This window comes from Aethalodelphis obliquidens, unplaced genomic scaffold (assembly GCF_003676395.1).
Source record: "Aethalodelphis obliquidens isolate GAN/ISIS:26980383/991018 unplaced genomic scaffold, ASM367639v1 scaffold5, whole genome shotgun sequence".
Classification (NCBI taxonomy): domain Eukaryota; kingdom Metazoa; phylum Chordata; class Mammalia; order Artiodactyla; family Delphinidae; genus Aethalodelphis; species Aethalodelphis obliquidens.
The window spans coordinates 56,936,708-56,953,701 of NW_020837949.1; the positions used below are offsets into that span (position 1 = coordinate 56,936,708).

The following is a 16,994-nucleotide window of genomic DNA, read 5'->3' on the forward strand; positions in this document are numbered from 1 at the left end:
ATAATGCATAAGTCTACGCTTTTCTTAAGGTACTTAGCACAGGGTTTAACACATAATTGACAACAAATATTGACTGACCCATTTCTTTAACAATAATATGTTTTATAAATGAGTCTATATTATTCCGGATGCCAGCATATAGTTAATGTTTTATGTTTCTCCATTACCCTTTCAGCACTCTTAATTTCATGGTTAGACTTGTATTTTCCCCAACCTTTCACTTACTTAGAGAATTAAGAAATCTATTCTTTTGATTCACGGAAAACCTATCTTGGCAGAATGTATGCTGTGAAGAGTTTTGTTGTTGACGTTCTGTTTTTTGTTTCCCTCTTTCAACCCCCAGTCAGCAGCAGTGGTTGTAACATAACCTCTTTCTGCATTCTTACCAATTCTGCTTGTCACCAGTGACATGACTTTTTCCCAGAATGCCAGTTGGATTAAGGGTTCAGTCTGTGGTCATGGAGCATGGTGGATTTAAGCAGCACTCAAATAAAGGTCATGAGAAGCCAGAAAGGTCTGGCTCTGGCACTTTACTGCCTGCCTGACTTTGGATAAATTACTTAATCTCAGTTTCTTCTACTGTAGGATAGGGATAATAATGATCCAACCCCCTTTTTCATGGTGGTTAAATATTATACTAGGGTAACTACAGCACTTAGCATATTGTCTGACATGTAGTAAGACCCAATAAGTGTTAACTAGTATTATTACTGGGAACAGAACTAGACAAAATACTTAGAATCCTTTAAGATGCATGCTATTCTATCCCCTCCCCACGAAGACTCACCAGTATAGTCCTTTTTTTCTGCAGCAGTGATAGAATAGAATTTTTTCTGCAGATGATAGAATAATAGCCATCACCTGCATCACCTTCCTAATCAGTTTCCTCCCGGCATCTTAACTGAGTTTTCATAAGCCAAATTTCACTACCTTTGTGCTAATGACTAAGAGATAACTTGCTTACGCTTCTGTAACAAATGACAAGTGTAAACTACCCCAACTCGGAAACTATTTTTGTTGTTAGTGTCTCTTTGTTGCTGTCCCACATTTACAGTGCTGTTTTTGGATACATTAGTAATCAGAATACTCACAAATGCTAATTGATTGTTATCCTTTTAAAAACAAGGTAAGGGCTTCCCTGGTGGCGCAGTGGTTGAGAGTCCGCCTGCCAATGCAGGGGACACGGGTTTGTGCCCCGGTCCGGGAAGATCCCACATGCCGCGGAGCAGCTGGGCCCGAGAGCCATGGCCGCTGAGCCTGTGCGTCCGGAGCCTGTGCTCTGCAACGGGAAAGGCCACAACAGTGAGAGGCCCCGCGTACAGCAAAAAAAAACAAAAACAAAAACAAAAAACAAGATAAACGTTATCTATGATTGGGCCTGGAAGGGAATCTAAAGGTCGTCTCAGGTTTGGCTCCTAGCACAGTGCCCTCCTACTCTGAGTAAATGTTCAGCAAAGATCTGTTGACACTTGTCCAACCCCTTCATCTTGGAGTGGAGAAAATCGAGGATCAGAGAAATGAATTGGCAAATTTCTCAGGGCCAAATTCTGGATCTCTGGATGAATCGCTAGCAACACACTCCAACACATATCAAACTGTTACTGAGTCTAAGCGCATACTGCTTGCCGCACGACAGGCCAATAATCAAGAGGTGAATGCTTCGGGAAACAACTCTATTCAGAAAGCCAGCAAACTAAAAAAGATGATGGGCTTGTGTCCCAAAGAACCATCTTGCCTGAGTTAGAATTCTGGCTTCTTTTATACTAAAAGGGGAGGGAGTAAAGTCAAACCTTTCCTGGTTCCCATCAGCCTCTGGAGGGGATGTATTCATTTCTTCTTCCCTGCCATCGTTCATAGGTGGGCCTGGTCAGAATGTTTCCTGTGAGCTAAACAAAGGTATTTTAGCTAAATGCATATTACCTAGGAGGCAGGGTTCCCAAATATGGGCCATTATGTATAATTTAAGCTTATAGGCAATATCCCTTTAGTGATTAACTTGTAATAGAATACAAAAGATTCTTCCCTATTACAAAACATGCTTTGTGTATTAAGGAATTCCAAGATAAACTACAGGAGTCTCGTCTTTTTTCCTCAGGAGAAGCTTTTTTCCCCTGTGTAAAATTACAAAAACCCTCTCCACCCTTACCCCCAGCACTCCCTATCTCCCTTTCCCACTCTAATTTTCCTCCATAATACCCACCACCTTCTAGCATCCTATATGTTTTATCTATTTGTTTGTTTAATTGTTGTCTGTCTCTAGGAGCTTTTTCCATGTGCCATTTAATGTTTATTAAGTGTTCAATATATCTTTTTTTTTCTGATTAAAAAAATATGAAGTCTTGGCTTTGGCATTTAGTAACAGGTATAGTCCTAACAACATCTCTACCTTTCATCTAACAACTGGAAATAGATTTGGGAGCCAGAAGATGCTACATTAAAACCCTGACTCATCCACTTTATAGCTGAGACCTTCAGATAAGTAATTTCAACACTTGAACTTTGTAAAATGGATTAAGGTGGATCCTTATGTGACTATATAAAATCATTTAGATAGGAGATAAACATATAGAAAAAAAGTAATAAATGTCTTCTATTATTATAAAACCTTTAGACTTCCTGTAGTCAACAGACTTAACTATTAAATAATCCCTGACGTGCCACCTCATTTTCTCACCTGGATTTAGTCATACTGAGCTCTCCACCTGAAATGTCCCTCCACTCCATTTCATTTCAGCCTTTTGAAATCCTACCCTTCTTCTGAGGCTGACTAAAAACTATCTCAGTCTCTCATTCCATTCCCAGCATATATCTCTTAAGTCATTTAACATTACTTTGCTTTCTCTTACTCTAATTTATATGGTTGTCTTAGTATCAATGCTATACTGTAAATTTCCCAAGTCAGAAACTGTTCATCTTTGAAACTGCCATATCAACTAATAAATTGTCTCTACAATTTAATTAACTTAATAAGTGTTCAATTAAAAGCAGGCAAGGGAGGTATTTTTTATATTGGATAACTCAGAATTCTTATTGGCTTAACTAATGATTAAATCAACCATAGGGTAAAATTCCTGTTGCTTAAAAATACAGATTGTCAGCAGAAATTTGAATAAGATAAAAATTATAGGAAAGATGGTCCAGGAAGAAGGTAATAAAATCAGAATGTCCCTCAGCCTACACAGCTACAACTGGCAGTCAGTGACTGTGGGTTTTTTTCAGAAGTTGTTATTCCAGGGCCACCAGTGTACATATAGGTGAGTTTAAACTTTAGCAAGAAAAAAAAAAAAAACGCTCACTGTTATTTTAATTTGGATTGATTTGATTTTTGCCCAATTTCAAAACAAGGCTAATTTGAAACTTCCTAAATTCTTAAAAGAATGTATTGCCACAAGGAAGACAGTAAACTGAGTAATGAAAAAGACCAATTATATGCAGTAGAAATTAAACTCTTATATGGACAGAATTGGTAAATCATTTTGATACGATGAATTGTAAGTAATTGTTAATGAAAATTGGAGCATCAGACCTGGTCATCTTGTGATTTCCTATTATTTTTATCTGGAAAAGGAATCTTATAATAAATTGAATGAATATCAAATGAACCGAGTGCATCAAATGTGGGTTAAATATTTCCCTTAAAGAAACAATCATTTTCATGGCCTAAACAGTCACCATTTACTTTATAAATTTTAGAAGAGCAGAATTTGGGAGGTAACCTAGTTTTATTTATACTACAGAACAGAGGCAGAAGGGATCTATGTCTTGAAAAACTCACAAGATAAAACCAGAACCCTGCTTTTTTGAGCTCATGTTATATTAAATCAACTCCAATAAAATTAACCTCAACATTTGCTTATAGACTTTTCTTTACATGGATTTTTAACGGCATACTTAATACATTAGAAAAATAGTCAAAGAGCTTTCCCTTTCTTTACATGCCAAGGTAAATATGTCATAGTCTTTGCTCTTTTATACTTTAAAAGTGAAAATAACCACATGGTTGATTTTTTTTTTTAATTTAGCAGATTCTTTAAAACATTTGTCAAGAGACAGTGGGCTAATAAAGGTTCATTTCTGATTACATCTGTCATCTTCACTGCAGAATGGTTTCTACACATGCCATTTTGTAAAGTAACTTCATTAGAGGTAATATGTACAATATAAGTAAAAAGTTAACACAATTGGATACAACTAATAATGGATTTTAACATTTGTTTATCCAAAATATTTTGCTGATGAAATATGTCTTCGAGAATACACGAGAAATTGCTTACCATGGTTGCCCCGTAGGAGGTGAAGTAGTGCTTAGGAGTAGGGAGCTATGTACTCTTGTATTTTGTTTTTTTGTTTTTTAAAGAAAAAAGTACCCATCATTTTACCATTTAAAACCAAACAACAGCAAAATGTTTTTCAGTGCCATGTGATCATGAGATGTCAGCATTTCCCAACTCAGTTTAATCAATTTACTTAATATGATATTATTAGCATGTGAATTATTTGATAAGAATAAATTTTTTAAATTATTAAATTTTAATTTAAAATTTAATTAAATTTTAAAATTTAAATTTAAAATTAAAATAAATTTTTAAAATTAAATTTTAATTTAAAATTTAAAATTTTTAAAATTATACTAATATGTATTTCATTTCTAATTTAAGTCTCATAATACTGTGGAAGAAGTTAAAGAACCATTTAAAGAACCATTATGGATTTATAAATATCACTGCATGCAACTAGATGATTTCACAGGGAAGAAATTTCAAGGCCAAAATAACTCTATTCTTATGATTTGGAACAGACAAACATTAATTTACTTAACCAACTTATTTAATTTGGGTGCTGAACTTATTTAATTCAGGCCACATTAACTTACTTTCACTAACTTATTTAAGCTAGTTTTAACCAACCTTTTAAATTTAAGCAATGGGGAAATTAAAAAAAAAAAAAATCAGTTCTGGAAACAGATGTGAGCTTTTTGTGTTGGCTCACTGCTTGCTAACAGGGAAAGCTCCTGCAGCTGATCCAAGTTTTTTGAGCCTGGGAGATCCTGGAATGTGTGGTATTTCAAATACAGAAAATGAAGCTCCTAAATATTTTTCTTTGTGAAAGTGATGTGTCAGATGTAGGTACATAAATATAATTAGAAATGAAATTCACCTTAGCTAATTCACCCCTTCTCTACCCCATGACATATCTCACAAACTAGAAAACCAAAATCCAGGAAGAAATAAGTGACTTTTCTAGTGATGGCCAGTGGCAGAGCAGGGACTGCAACCCATCAAGGGGCTCATTGTTCTTTTCATTCTAATATATTTATTGAGGATAAGTGGGTGGAGCCTGGTGAGGAATTATGAGCAAACAAAAACCTCTGCTTACAAAACGGAATGGCTATGGTGTCTAAGGCCAAATACCCTGAAATATTCAGTTACTGCCTCTACTCAACTTGAATTTGACTCTATAGGCAGGAGGTAATCTCTGGGGAGAAAGGAATATGTATCTGACTGCTTGGGATACTTTATTTTTTCTTCCTACATGCTTTATTTTTCTTCTAGACTTTTGAGCATCATTAACAACGTTTTAGATAGTCAAAGGGAAACCTTGTATTGCATGCAAACGTTTGTCACATCAGACATTGTTCCTGGCTTCACAAAGTAGCAGCTAGATGCATGTTGCTTTCCAGAAAGTGGAGTAACCAATACTAAGCGAATCCACTGCAAACATCCAGGAAGATGCTTGAGCCAGGAATTCAAAACCCTCGGTGTCAAGTGTCACCCAAACCTTGACAGATGGGGAATGGAGAAATACTTTCTGGTAAGAACTTCAAGATTTCTGCTTCTGTCTTTTCTAGGATCATCCGCTTATACTTCGAACATTACAAAACATTCCCCTGCAGAAAGAATAAAACTCTATTGTTGAGGATGACAATTTATTAATGTCAGAAAATGGCTGTGCGAGTTATAAACAATATTCACATCCCGATGCCTTTTTTATTCCAAAATTTGTTAATCCGCTTCAGGCATTTAACAGACTGGGTGTGTATACATCAACAGATGCGATGGGCGTTTCTGTGATTACAGCTCAGTTTCATTTTCCTCTTGGGCCTTTTCTTAAGCGTCCACATTTCCCACAGTAAACATGTATGTAGCTGGAGGAAAGTTACATGCTGTATATTTTTGAAACTCTTGGAGAAGTGAAGGGCCGTTATTTCCTGCCGGCTAGTGTCCTCCTTTTCTTGCTTCACAAACAAAACCCGGATGTGACTTGGGGGGAAAAAAATGGAACAAAAGTAAAACTTTTGTTGTTTCTGCAGGAAAGTGGGCTCGCTCAACTCCAACCCTTTGGCCCCAACCCAGGCCGGTCTCCCGCGGGCGTGGCAGGGTCGGGAGCCGGGGCGGGCCCGGCCAGCATCCCCGCGGGAGACCGCACAGCGCAGCGCGCAGCCTCTCTGCGTCCTTGGGCCCCCTCGCAAATTCAACCCTCCCCGGGCTCCCGGGGGCAGGCCTCCTGGGGTTGTGGAGATCTGAGAAAAAGAGCAGGGGTTTTAAGATCCTGGGACGCTAGGCAGGGCTGGCGTGAGGGGAAGTCGTCGGGGCGCTGGGGGAGGCTGTCACCTCCTGCGCTGGCCGGGTGCGCAGGCAACGTAGTTAGTTCGGGACGCGCCCTGGTTTGCGGCACGTCCAGCCGCCCCACTTCCACAGCTGTCCCTGCGCCCAGTCTGGGGCGAAAATGCCGGCCCTTCACATCGAAGATTTGCCAGAAAAGGAAAAGCTGAAGATGGAAGTTGAGCAACTTCGCAAAGAAGTCAAGTTGCAGAGACAACAGGTAAGTTGGATGTCCCAGAATATTTCCTTCTCTGAAATGAACCAAAGTCAGCTTTTCCTAGTTTGTTGCAGTAAAACAGTTTTTGGCTCGGGGGGGTAGGGGGCGGGCGTTGGGGTTTTGTTTTGGGTTTTTGTTTTTGTTTTTTTTTTCCTTTTTTCTGCAGCTTCTTTTGAAGAAGGGCTTTGGTGGTGCTTGGGAACTGCCAGCTGATGTGGGGAAATCACAGGAGGTAAAGGAGAGAGCAAGGATCTCATGAGTAATTTTAAAGCCAAATATTTGAGAATGAGGGGAACAGACAAGAAATTCTGCCTGCTGTTAGTTGGTTTTAAAAACTACTCAAGCTGTAGGGAAAAGGCAGATGGCTACTTAGTTCCTTGATCTTTTTCATAATGGGAAAGAACAGTATTTAAAGGGTTTTTTAAAAAAATCACAATGTAAGTCTTGAATTACCTAGTTTTGAGTTTCATCAGGGCTCTCTAGGAAGTGTGTGATGAACAGTCCACTGGGGCTTGGGAGCAAAACATTACAGTATCTATCTTTATTTATTTGTAAATCTCATCCCTTTATAATTTCCACTTTATGTTTTGTAAGTATGTGCAATGAACTCATACCTATACAGTAGTATCTGTATTTATTTATGAACAAATAATTATACTGCATACAAAAGTTCTTTTTTGTGATCATGATTAGAAATTTTAGAGACCACTGAAGTGGATTACAAATTCTGTTAGAACATATGTCCCAGTGTTCAGAAGTCTCCACTGAAATTTGTTGGAGACTTTGTAATTTTTACTTTAAGTTTTTACTGGGAGTACAGGCCTTCGTTTCTTCCCTTTTTCCTCAATCAGGCAACCTGTAGTCCAGGAATAGGTTTTTGGATAGATAATTTTTTAAGGGAAAAATAGTCCTTTCTCCCCAACAAGAAACATAGTCCCTTCTCCCCAGCAAGAAAATTTAAACTGATTTTATTTCTCTATGGTCTAATACTAGAAAAAGGTAAGGAAAAAATGGAAAGGAAGTAGGTATGGTTAATACGTTCACTTACCTTCCTGCTCTAGTTATGGTAAATCTGTTCATAACAAGAGTCTTGTTACTCAGAAGGCACATTTTGAGTGATGTTTGGAATGTGCAGGCTTTTTTGTGTTTTACTCTTTATACATTTCTTTTCTCAAATTTAATCTGTAACTTCCAAATCCCTAGTCTTCCAGGATTTTGAAGTTCACAGTCCTTTTTGTACATGTTGAAAGTTTCTGTGGCTTATTAATACTGCTGTGTTTAAAGGCAAAACCAAAGTTCCAGGACCCAGTGCATAGGATTGTTTCTTGAAACTTTAAGGGATCCATTTTGTGGATGGCAAAGCCCACAGCTGGGCATCTGTTGATCACTTAGATTTTTTTCACGCATTGAACCTCAGAGGTTACAAATTAAACAGAGTTGCATATATTGAAGTTGAAATATCTTAATATTTGGTATCACTATGCAGAACTTATAGGGAAAAAAAGAGACAAGTGTCTTCCAGTTATCAAGCTTCAAATTAGAAATTGGGCAGGGGCCTGGATGCAGCTGACTGTGTGGAAGTTAAAGGTATCCTTCATTAGCCTTTCCTCCCTGCCAGCTCCCTCCACTCCTTAGGAAACACCCTGCTGGATTGGCTTTTCAGTTCCAGAAACCCCAAGTCTGTGCCAGAGGGAGAGAAAGCTTCAGGGATAACCTTAGAGGGTAGAGGGAGAGGCATCTACGTCCTAATAATAAGATTCCAGCATTTTATTATGCACTTTGAATTATAGAGTCTTAGTGCTAGAAAAACATTATGGCTCTTAGAGATCATTCAACCCACTCACTTTTAAGGATTAAAAAACCTGAATCCTGAGGAGGCTAACCAGCCTTTTATTTAAGACCCCAGAGATAACGATAGAGCAGTTATGAAAACACTAAAACACATATCTTCTTGATGCCCAGTCCACTATTCTGTCAATAAATTGTTCACTTCTGAGCTGTGTACTCTGCTCAGGCCAAGGATACAAAATACACAGGCTGAATTCTGGCTCTAGCTAGTTGTTGTTCAAACATATCCTCATGACTGTGGAAGGAAATGCATCAGAGAAGTCATTATTCACTTCTGGAGGTTACACATCTTTTTGGAAACCTAATGAAGAAGCCTCTCTAAGAACAGATACAATTTGGGGAAACATGAGTCTTATCCACAAATTTCTCTGTGGCCACAGAGCCCAGCTTATGGACACTTACATCATCACCTCTGAGAATTCACTTAAAATGCCCGCACAATGAATGTCAGCAAATGTTACCTGAGAGAACGGTACTTGTAAAGATTTGTAAAGATTTTATTTTGCCACATTTTAACTGTATCACCTAGGCCTCCACCCTGACGTGCCAAGAATCTTTGAGGTGTGGGAGTAAAACACTAAATTTTTTATTTTAAAAAATTTTTAATTGTGGTATAATAGACATGAAACATTATGTTAATTTTAGACATATAACATAGTGATTTGATATGTGTATATATTGCAAAATGATATATTTTTGGCTAGTTTAGAATCTCATCTTTTAATAATTTCTAGTTTATATTTTATGATTATACATGATGTATTAACACAGTAGTAACTGCACTTAGTTATAAGTAAATAATTATGTACATTTTGGGATACATATGCAAACATTTTTTAGTGATCAACATTAAAACAGTCTGAAGATTACTAATCTAGATTACAAAATCAATGGGAACATTTGCCTAGTTTTGAGGACTCCACTGGAATTTTCTGGAACTTCTCTAATTTTTACTTCTAATTTCTTACTACTAATGCAGGCCTTCATTAAGACAGTAATCCTTTTTTTTTTTCTTTCTTGTTTATTCCCCTCCCTTTTTTAAAAATCAGTCTTACAAACTGTCTCTTTTGAATGGAGTTTTTGAAGAAACTATTCAATCCTTCCTCCATTCAGAAAAAGTTTAAACTACTTATATAAACACAAGCCTCAGATAAGCCTACTAAGCCTCTGATAAGTCTTTTCTTATGATCAATTCTGAGCAGAAACATGGGATGGGGATGGGGGTGACTTTTGGACAACATTAACCTCTCCGGAGTCAGACTTTCTTCAATGCTTCTAGCATTTTATGAAATTGCAGAACCTGGCACATACCCAGTAAGTGAGACTTTTTGCAGGTCACACCCCCAAACATTTGCGGAGTATCTACTATTGCATCTGTTCATTAGCGTGCAAAATTGAAAGTGGAGTATGTTTCAGTTCCTAAAATATGGTGGACACGTCATAATTGTATTTCAGCAGAGGAAGGAAATCATGAGGCATAGTGGATAGAAAATGCTGGTGGTAATTTTTTTTCTTTTAGCAGCTTTATTGGAGTATAATTGCTTTACAATGGTGTGTTAGTTTCTGCTGTATAACAAAGTGAATCAGCTATACATATACATATATCCCCATATCTCCTCCCTCTTGTGTCTTCCTCCCACCCTCCCTATCCCACCGCTCTAGGTGGTCACAAAGCACCGAGCTGATCTCCCTGTGCTATGAGGCTGCTTCCCACTAGCTATCTATTTTACATTTGGTAGTGTATATATGTCCATGCCACTCTCTCACTTGGTCCCAGTTTACCCTTCCCCCTCCCCGTGTCCTCAAGTCCATTTGGAGGTAATTTTTTTAATACAGTGACTTTCAAACTTTTTTGACCCTGACCATAGTAAGAAATATATTTTACATAGACTGTATCATTCATATATATTATATAGGCTCTGTGCTGTACTCTAATATTTTTATTCTATTCTATTTCATTTAAAAACTTCTGGTTGTACCCAATTATATTAATTTCACTGAAGGGTGGTGACAAAGTTTGAACAATCCTGACCTGATTCATTCTTTCTTTCCTTTCTTTTTCTCCTTAAGGTGTCTAAATGTTCTGAAGAAATAAAGAACTATATTGAAGAACGTTCTGGAGAAGATCCTCTGGTGAAAGGAATTCCAGAAGACAAGAATCCCTTTAAAGAAAAAGGCAGCTGCATTATTTCATAAATAACTCTGGGGAGAAACTTCCTCCTCAGTGGAAGAAGTAGTTTGTTGTAGTTTTCTGAAATAAAACCGACGTGCCTTTTAAAGAAGGAACAACAAAATTTAAAGGAGACTTTCTTAAGTGCTCACAGAGATATGGTTTTGTCTGAAAGCTATGTGCTTCTCATCTTGCGCACTACACACCCCTTTTAAGAGGACAGAGAGTATCAAATGTACGATTATGGGAATAAGGACATCACTTGTGCATGACTCACCTCTTTCAGTATATTGCTTGATGCCTCAAATAAAGTTTTATCTCTGGAAAATGAGTGTGGGTGATTTAAGAAGGCTGTTGTTTTGGGGGATTTTTTTTGTTTGGTTGGTTTTTTTGCATTACCTTTTATACTTCTCCCATAACCTCTTGGGTGTTTGGGACCTGTATCTAAAGATTAGGTGGTTTGATAAATCAGGTCTCAGATCCAGCTCTCTCTGCTTCAAATCTCAGGAGGTTTACAGCACTGAGTTCTGACTCCTGGAATGTTTTCATGTAACATTAACTATTAGGGAACTGAGTGAGTAGAGTTCCTAAAGTTGATGGAGTCAGATTATTTGAGTCAGGGACCAGGCCAAGCCACGTCTACACTAGCACTTCCCGGTTTATGTCATACAGATTTTGTTCAGAGTGTTTCTACGATAGTGGCCTGGAGAAAGGGAGTGGGCTGGGAATCAGGAGGACCCCCTGGGGGCCAGCGCTGGTCTGTCCTCCCGCAGGGAGCTGCATCTCCAACGTGATTGCCAGGCCTTGGCGTGGCGACCCTCCAGTTCTGTGGCATTGGGCACTGGCACAGATGCTTAGCTCTGCGCCTATGCCTACCAGCCTCTTCCAGCAGGCCCGGGCCAAGCTCGCCTCCTTTCTTTCTCCAAAGGGACAAATTAACCTTTTGCCACTTTCTAAAATTAGCTTGCCTTATTTCTCATTGCTTCGTTGGAATTCTTCCTGTATTCTGGCCACTCATCCTTTGCTGGTGAAAGGTGTTGTGAATACTTTCTCCCGATTCACAGCTTAACTTTTCACCATGGGATCCTAGCTACAGAAGTTTTAGCCTGAGGATGCAGCACGCCAAAGTATATGGCCTGGCCCCAAAGATATCTCGGAAAAGCTGTGGACCAAGATTGTAAGGGTTCTGCTGGGTATGTAGGTGTGGGACGTATGGTCAGGCCACTCAAGATGGCTGTTCCCTTGCTCTGTGTACATCCGCTGCCAGACCAGGGCCTGCTTCACCTACACCCTATGCAGGGTACTGACTGACCTTCCTATGCCCTGGCCCCAGGCCCCAGCTGGTGATTGTTATCAGCAAAGGGGTTGTGAGGGGCGTGCCCCTCTACTGGTTTCCCTGGTAACTAATGAGCCGGCCTGACGTCAATTCCCCTATAACTGGTAACCTCTCCCAGCACACCCTCCACCGGCCCCTCCCCACACGCCCTTCCCCGGAGCGAAGACTGCTGTCGCGTCGCGTCCTGCCTGCAGTCCGCAGTATCCGGTGACGTGTCACTCCAGGACCGTGCTTCAGACATGTAAGCTCCCCCGTTCTTTAAACCATTGATGTCTCTGTTGCTGGAAAAAAACAAACAAAAAAACCAACAACAAAGTATATGGCCTGCTCAAGTCTTTCATGAAGGCACCGGCAGCACGACCTCAAAGAAAAGGACCTTTCTTCCTTTCTTTGAGCATTTTTCCCCTCTCGCTCTGTTTTTTTGGATGCAGATTGCGCCAGGTTAAAGTGAAAAGAAAAACGAGCAAAACCGTGACAGGTTAGCTCCAGCTGAAATGGGTTTAGTTACTAACTTGCCCTGCAATTTTCAGTGTGGCATGGAAGCCCAGGTTTCTCCTCAAGGAGGCCTTTTCTCCTGCTTATAGGCATAGGTGTACCTTATTAAACCAGAGAGGTGCCCGTGACCTCTAGTAGCTTCCTAAAGTATATCAGCATCCTGCTTCCGAAATTACCTTCCTTCCCCTCTCAGAGAAGGAACAAGATACCCCAGGCCTTTGAAAGAGCAGGTTATAGCAAACCAAGAGCTGGAACGATTTCCTTCAGTTTCCTGCGTTTTTTCCAAGTGTTGACGTCAATTGGGATTACTGGGAGCCCAGGGATAATTTTATCCCAAAGCATGATCAACTCCATGGTAGAGTTTAAAAAAGTAAAGATATTTTTTCCAACAACCATAGTACAATTAGTATTGGGGATGTATTGCTACTATTAGTTATTTAACATTTAAGGTGGCATGGGATTAGTACCTTGGTGCTTGAAAAGTTTTACTTTAATGAGCTGTTTCATTTCTTTCAAGTCCTAAGGTTTTCTTCTGTTGTATAGGGAAGCAAACATCTGGTATTCTGGTTATTGGGAAGGTAGGTCAAATCATCTGTTTCCTTCAGGGAGGGTCAAGTCAGCACCTGTATCCCCTCACTTCTTGAGAGTTGTGGATTACAAGGCTGATCCTGAATTTCTAGGAGTCACATTCACCTATTCAGTCATGTATGCCTCCAAGTCCTAACGTTTGCTTTTCATGTACTTTCAACCGTATGACAAATTAGTCAGCCCACTTCAGTTTTTTTCCTTAATAAATATCCAATCTCACAGATGTTTCTACTGAATCTAATTATGTTTTTTTCTCACTGTTTCATCATAGTAAATCAGCAAACCTGTAGAATTGTAATGAAATCCTCTTGATTTTAGAGTGTTCAGCTGCTAAAAATGTATTAGCTTACATTAGGAAGAAAATGAAAAAATATGGTAACTGTGTATTTGGCTATATTGTAAAAGTAACCTTCAGTAAGTGGGAATTTGTTAAGTAGAATTTAAATCATGGGTTTAATTTCTTCCCACATATCTAGTTCTGTAATCATTCAGTATCTGATTAAATCGTTACTGTGCTTTGTGCTTTGAGACTTAGATTCTATGAACTCATTAGCAAAATTGGTTTTTCTGTTTCTAGGCAGAATTAACAATATGAAGCTTACCCATACTTGGTATTTCAAGACAATTTATTTTGTATATTGGTTGCAAACTGGTATCTCATTATTGTCTAAATTTTCACTTCCTTGATTTCCTGTGATTTTTGCAGTCAGATTTTCATGTACCTGTTGACCATCTTCACCTATTTCACTCTCTCAACACCCCACCTCTAGCAACCACCAGTTTCCTGTATCAATGAGTTTGCTTTTCTTTTCTTTTCCTTTTTTTTTTAGATTCCACATATACGTGAGATCATATGGTATTTATCTTTGTCTGTCTGACTTATATCACTAAACATAATACCCTCAAGGTCCATCCATGTTGTTACATGGTAAGATTTCTTTCCTTTGATATGGCTGAATAATAATTTCATTGTATATCTATAACACAATTTCTTCATTCATCCATGAGTGGACACTTAGATTGTTTCCATATCTTGCCTATGGTAAATAATGATGCAATGAACACGGGAATGCATATATTTTTAGAAGCTTATGTTTTCATTTTCTTTGGATAAATACCCAGAAGTGGAATTGCTGGATCATATGGAAATTCTATTTTAAATTTTTGATGAAGCTCTGTACTGTTTGCACCAATTTACATTCCCACCAACGGTGCACAAGGGTCCCTTTTTCTGCACATCCTCTCCAACACTGTTGTTGCTGGTCTTTTTGATAATAGCCATTCTAACAGGTGTAGGTGATATATCAGTGTGGTTTTGATTTGCATTTGCCTGATGATTAGTCATGTTGAGCACATTATATTATACCTATTTGCATCTGCTTTTATTTGTTTAAATAAACTTTGGACGTTTGTACAGGGAACTAATAAAAATTGCTACCTGTTAGGGCCAATGTTGGGTACAGTCAGGTGGGAAAGGATGAGATGGAGATTTCTCATTGTATATTTTTGTATAAAGTTTTGATTTGGGGATCTTGCAAATATATTATCTAGTTTAAAAATAAAAGTAATTCAAAAATAGAGCAAAATTCATATTTCTATGTATAGCCTTTTGAAAGTAAGTATATTTGGGTATTAATATCATATGAATCAGTAATAAGTTTGTATAGTTTACAGGATATGACTAATCATCATAGAGTTTGATCTGTTAAGCTTATCCCACCAAGTAAGACAAATACATTGAGTCAGTAATAGTTATACTCCACCTATATCTCTTCTAATTGAGTCTTAGAAGGATGATGATCAATGAGAAGTAAGCCCCTATTTCTACTAGAACAGTCTAGGAGAGCAGGGACCAGTGAGAAGATATCTTTGATTTAATAGAAGGAGTGGGAAGACCACAGAAGGAAAGTGCTGGGGGCCCTCTCCTGTTAGGGTGAAACCTCATCCCGTACTCTGTGCCTTGAGCTGTCCTAACCAGGGAAGACCAGGACATCCTCAGCACCTTTTCCAGTCAAGCTCCACTCAGTCTGAAGGGAGGAATCCACAGACCATTAAAAACCATTCACTGACACTGGGAGAATGTAGAGCCTCACTGATGCCATTGCTTCTTTTTCCTTTTGGCTCACACACGCATTAAATGATGACCTCTTTTTCTTTGAACAAAGAATAAAATCTAATATTAAAGAGTACATAATTTCATTGAACATGAAAATGGACAGGGAGGGATTAAAATAGGTGGATTATAAATTTCAGAAATTGGCTCCAAAGTTATTGTGCAAAAGTTACACTTAAAATGAAGGAAATAGATCCTTGTAAAATTCTACAGTCATGAAAAATAATCCATATTAACAAATATGTAAAGGTATGTATGCATTTATTTATTCAACAACGAAAATATCTGGAGCTCCCTCTATGTACAGGGCACTGGTTTAGGCCTAAAGGGTACAGTATTGAATTAGATAAAACCCTTAGGATCATGGAATTTAATTTACAGAAATTATACTTACTCAGATATAGGTGGAAATTACAGAGTATATTATGATCTCTAAGGATAAACAGGAAAGTATGTTTTGTATTTTTCAGTGGTGATGCTGATGATGGCATGATGATGATTACATTTAAATGATTATTATTAATTAATTATATATTTATTTTTGGCTGTGTTGGATCTTCGTTGCTTTGTGTGGGCTTTCTCTAGTTACAGCGAGCTGGGACTGCTCTTCATTGTGGTGTGCAGGCTTCTCACTACAGTGGCTTCTCTTGTTTCAGGGCACGGGCTCTAGACACGTAGGCTTCAGTAGTTATGGCATGCGGGGGCTCAGTAGTTGTGGCTTGCGAGCTCTAGAGCGCAGGCCCAGTAGTTGTGGCGCACGGGCTTAGTTGCTCTGTGGCATGTGGGATCTTCCCAGACCAGGGCTTGAACCCGTGTCCCCTGCATTATGATTATGATGATGGTGATAAATGATGATGATGCTGATAGCTTATACATATGAAGTGCTTAAGATTTGTCTGACACTGGAGTAAGCTTTTTACATAGATCATGTCTTTTAATTCTTACAAGTACCTTATATATTGGGTAAATAATTCACTCAAAATCATATAGCTAGTGTAACTAGCAAAACAGAGACTGTGCCTTAAACATTATGCAATCGTACTCTCTTTTAGAAGCCAAAACATATTCAGAGTGAAAAGAATTATTAGCTCAAGAATTTTCCGAGGTGCCTTTTGGCATATGTGTAGCCAGCTACTATAGCCTCAGAAATTTTTGCCCTGTGTATGACATAGAGTTTTATCGTCACTTATTTTAATTGTTTTCATTTGTTGGTTGATTGGTTGGTTGGTTGATTTTTTTTTGTAATCACAGCCTAGCATAACAATTTTAACTTATCAAAGGGGTGAATTTTGCTTTGTTAAAATCATATCACAACTCTGAATTATTATAACAGTGATGAATTCTAATTATACAATCAAATAGCTTTGCTCTTTTGCTGAAGTATATGTCTCAGTTTAGTACCAGAATTTATCTGATAGAAGCTACGTGAATTATGGTAGAGTGCCAAGAAGAGATAAATCAGACTCTATAAAGACTTTCTTGCAAATACCAAAATTATTAGTGATACCCCTAGAGAACTGATACCCCTAAAGAACAGGTACCAAAGAATCTTTTCAAAGAAGTCATCAAATTCAGTCTCTGTAAACTGAGTTTTCTTTAGTAAAGGTAGTTTTAGCTGTAAACTG

At 38.3% G+C, this 16,994-nt stretch overlaps 1 protein-coding gene across 1 annotated transcript; it reads left to right on the forward strand.

Moving 5' to 3' along the window:
* The first annotated feature begins 6,378 nt into the window (after positions 1-6,378).
* On the forward strand, positions 6,379-11,168 carry GNG11 (G protein subunit gamma 11). The gene is made up of 2 exons (XM_027102473.1): positions 6,379-6,822; positions 10,738-11,168. The coding sequence occupies exons 1-2, from the start codon at positions 6,727-6,729 to the stop codon at positions 10,861-10,863; spliced, it is 222 nt and encodes a 73-aa protein (XP_026958274.1). The 5' UTR covers positions 6,379-6,726; the 3' UTR covers positions 10,864-11,168.
* Positions 11,169-16,994: the final 5,826 nt, after the last annotated feature.

Bases quoted from the DNA above. Each gene is read 5' to 3' on its own strand.
- GNG11 (XM_027102473.1), top strand. From the start codon at position 6,727: ATGCCGGCCCTTCACATCGAAGATTTGCCAGAAAAGGAAAAGCTGAAG. The intron at 6,823-10,737 runs GTAAGTTGGATG...TTTCTCCTTAAG, and splicing joins TCAAGTTGCAGAGACAACAG to GTGTCTAAATGTTCTGAAGA.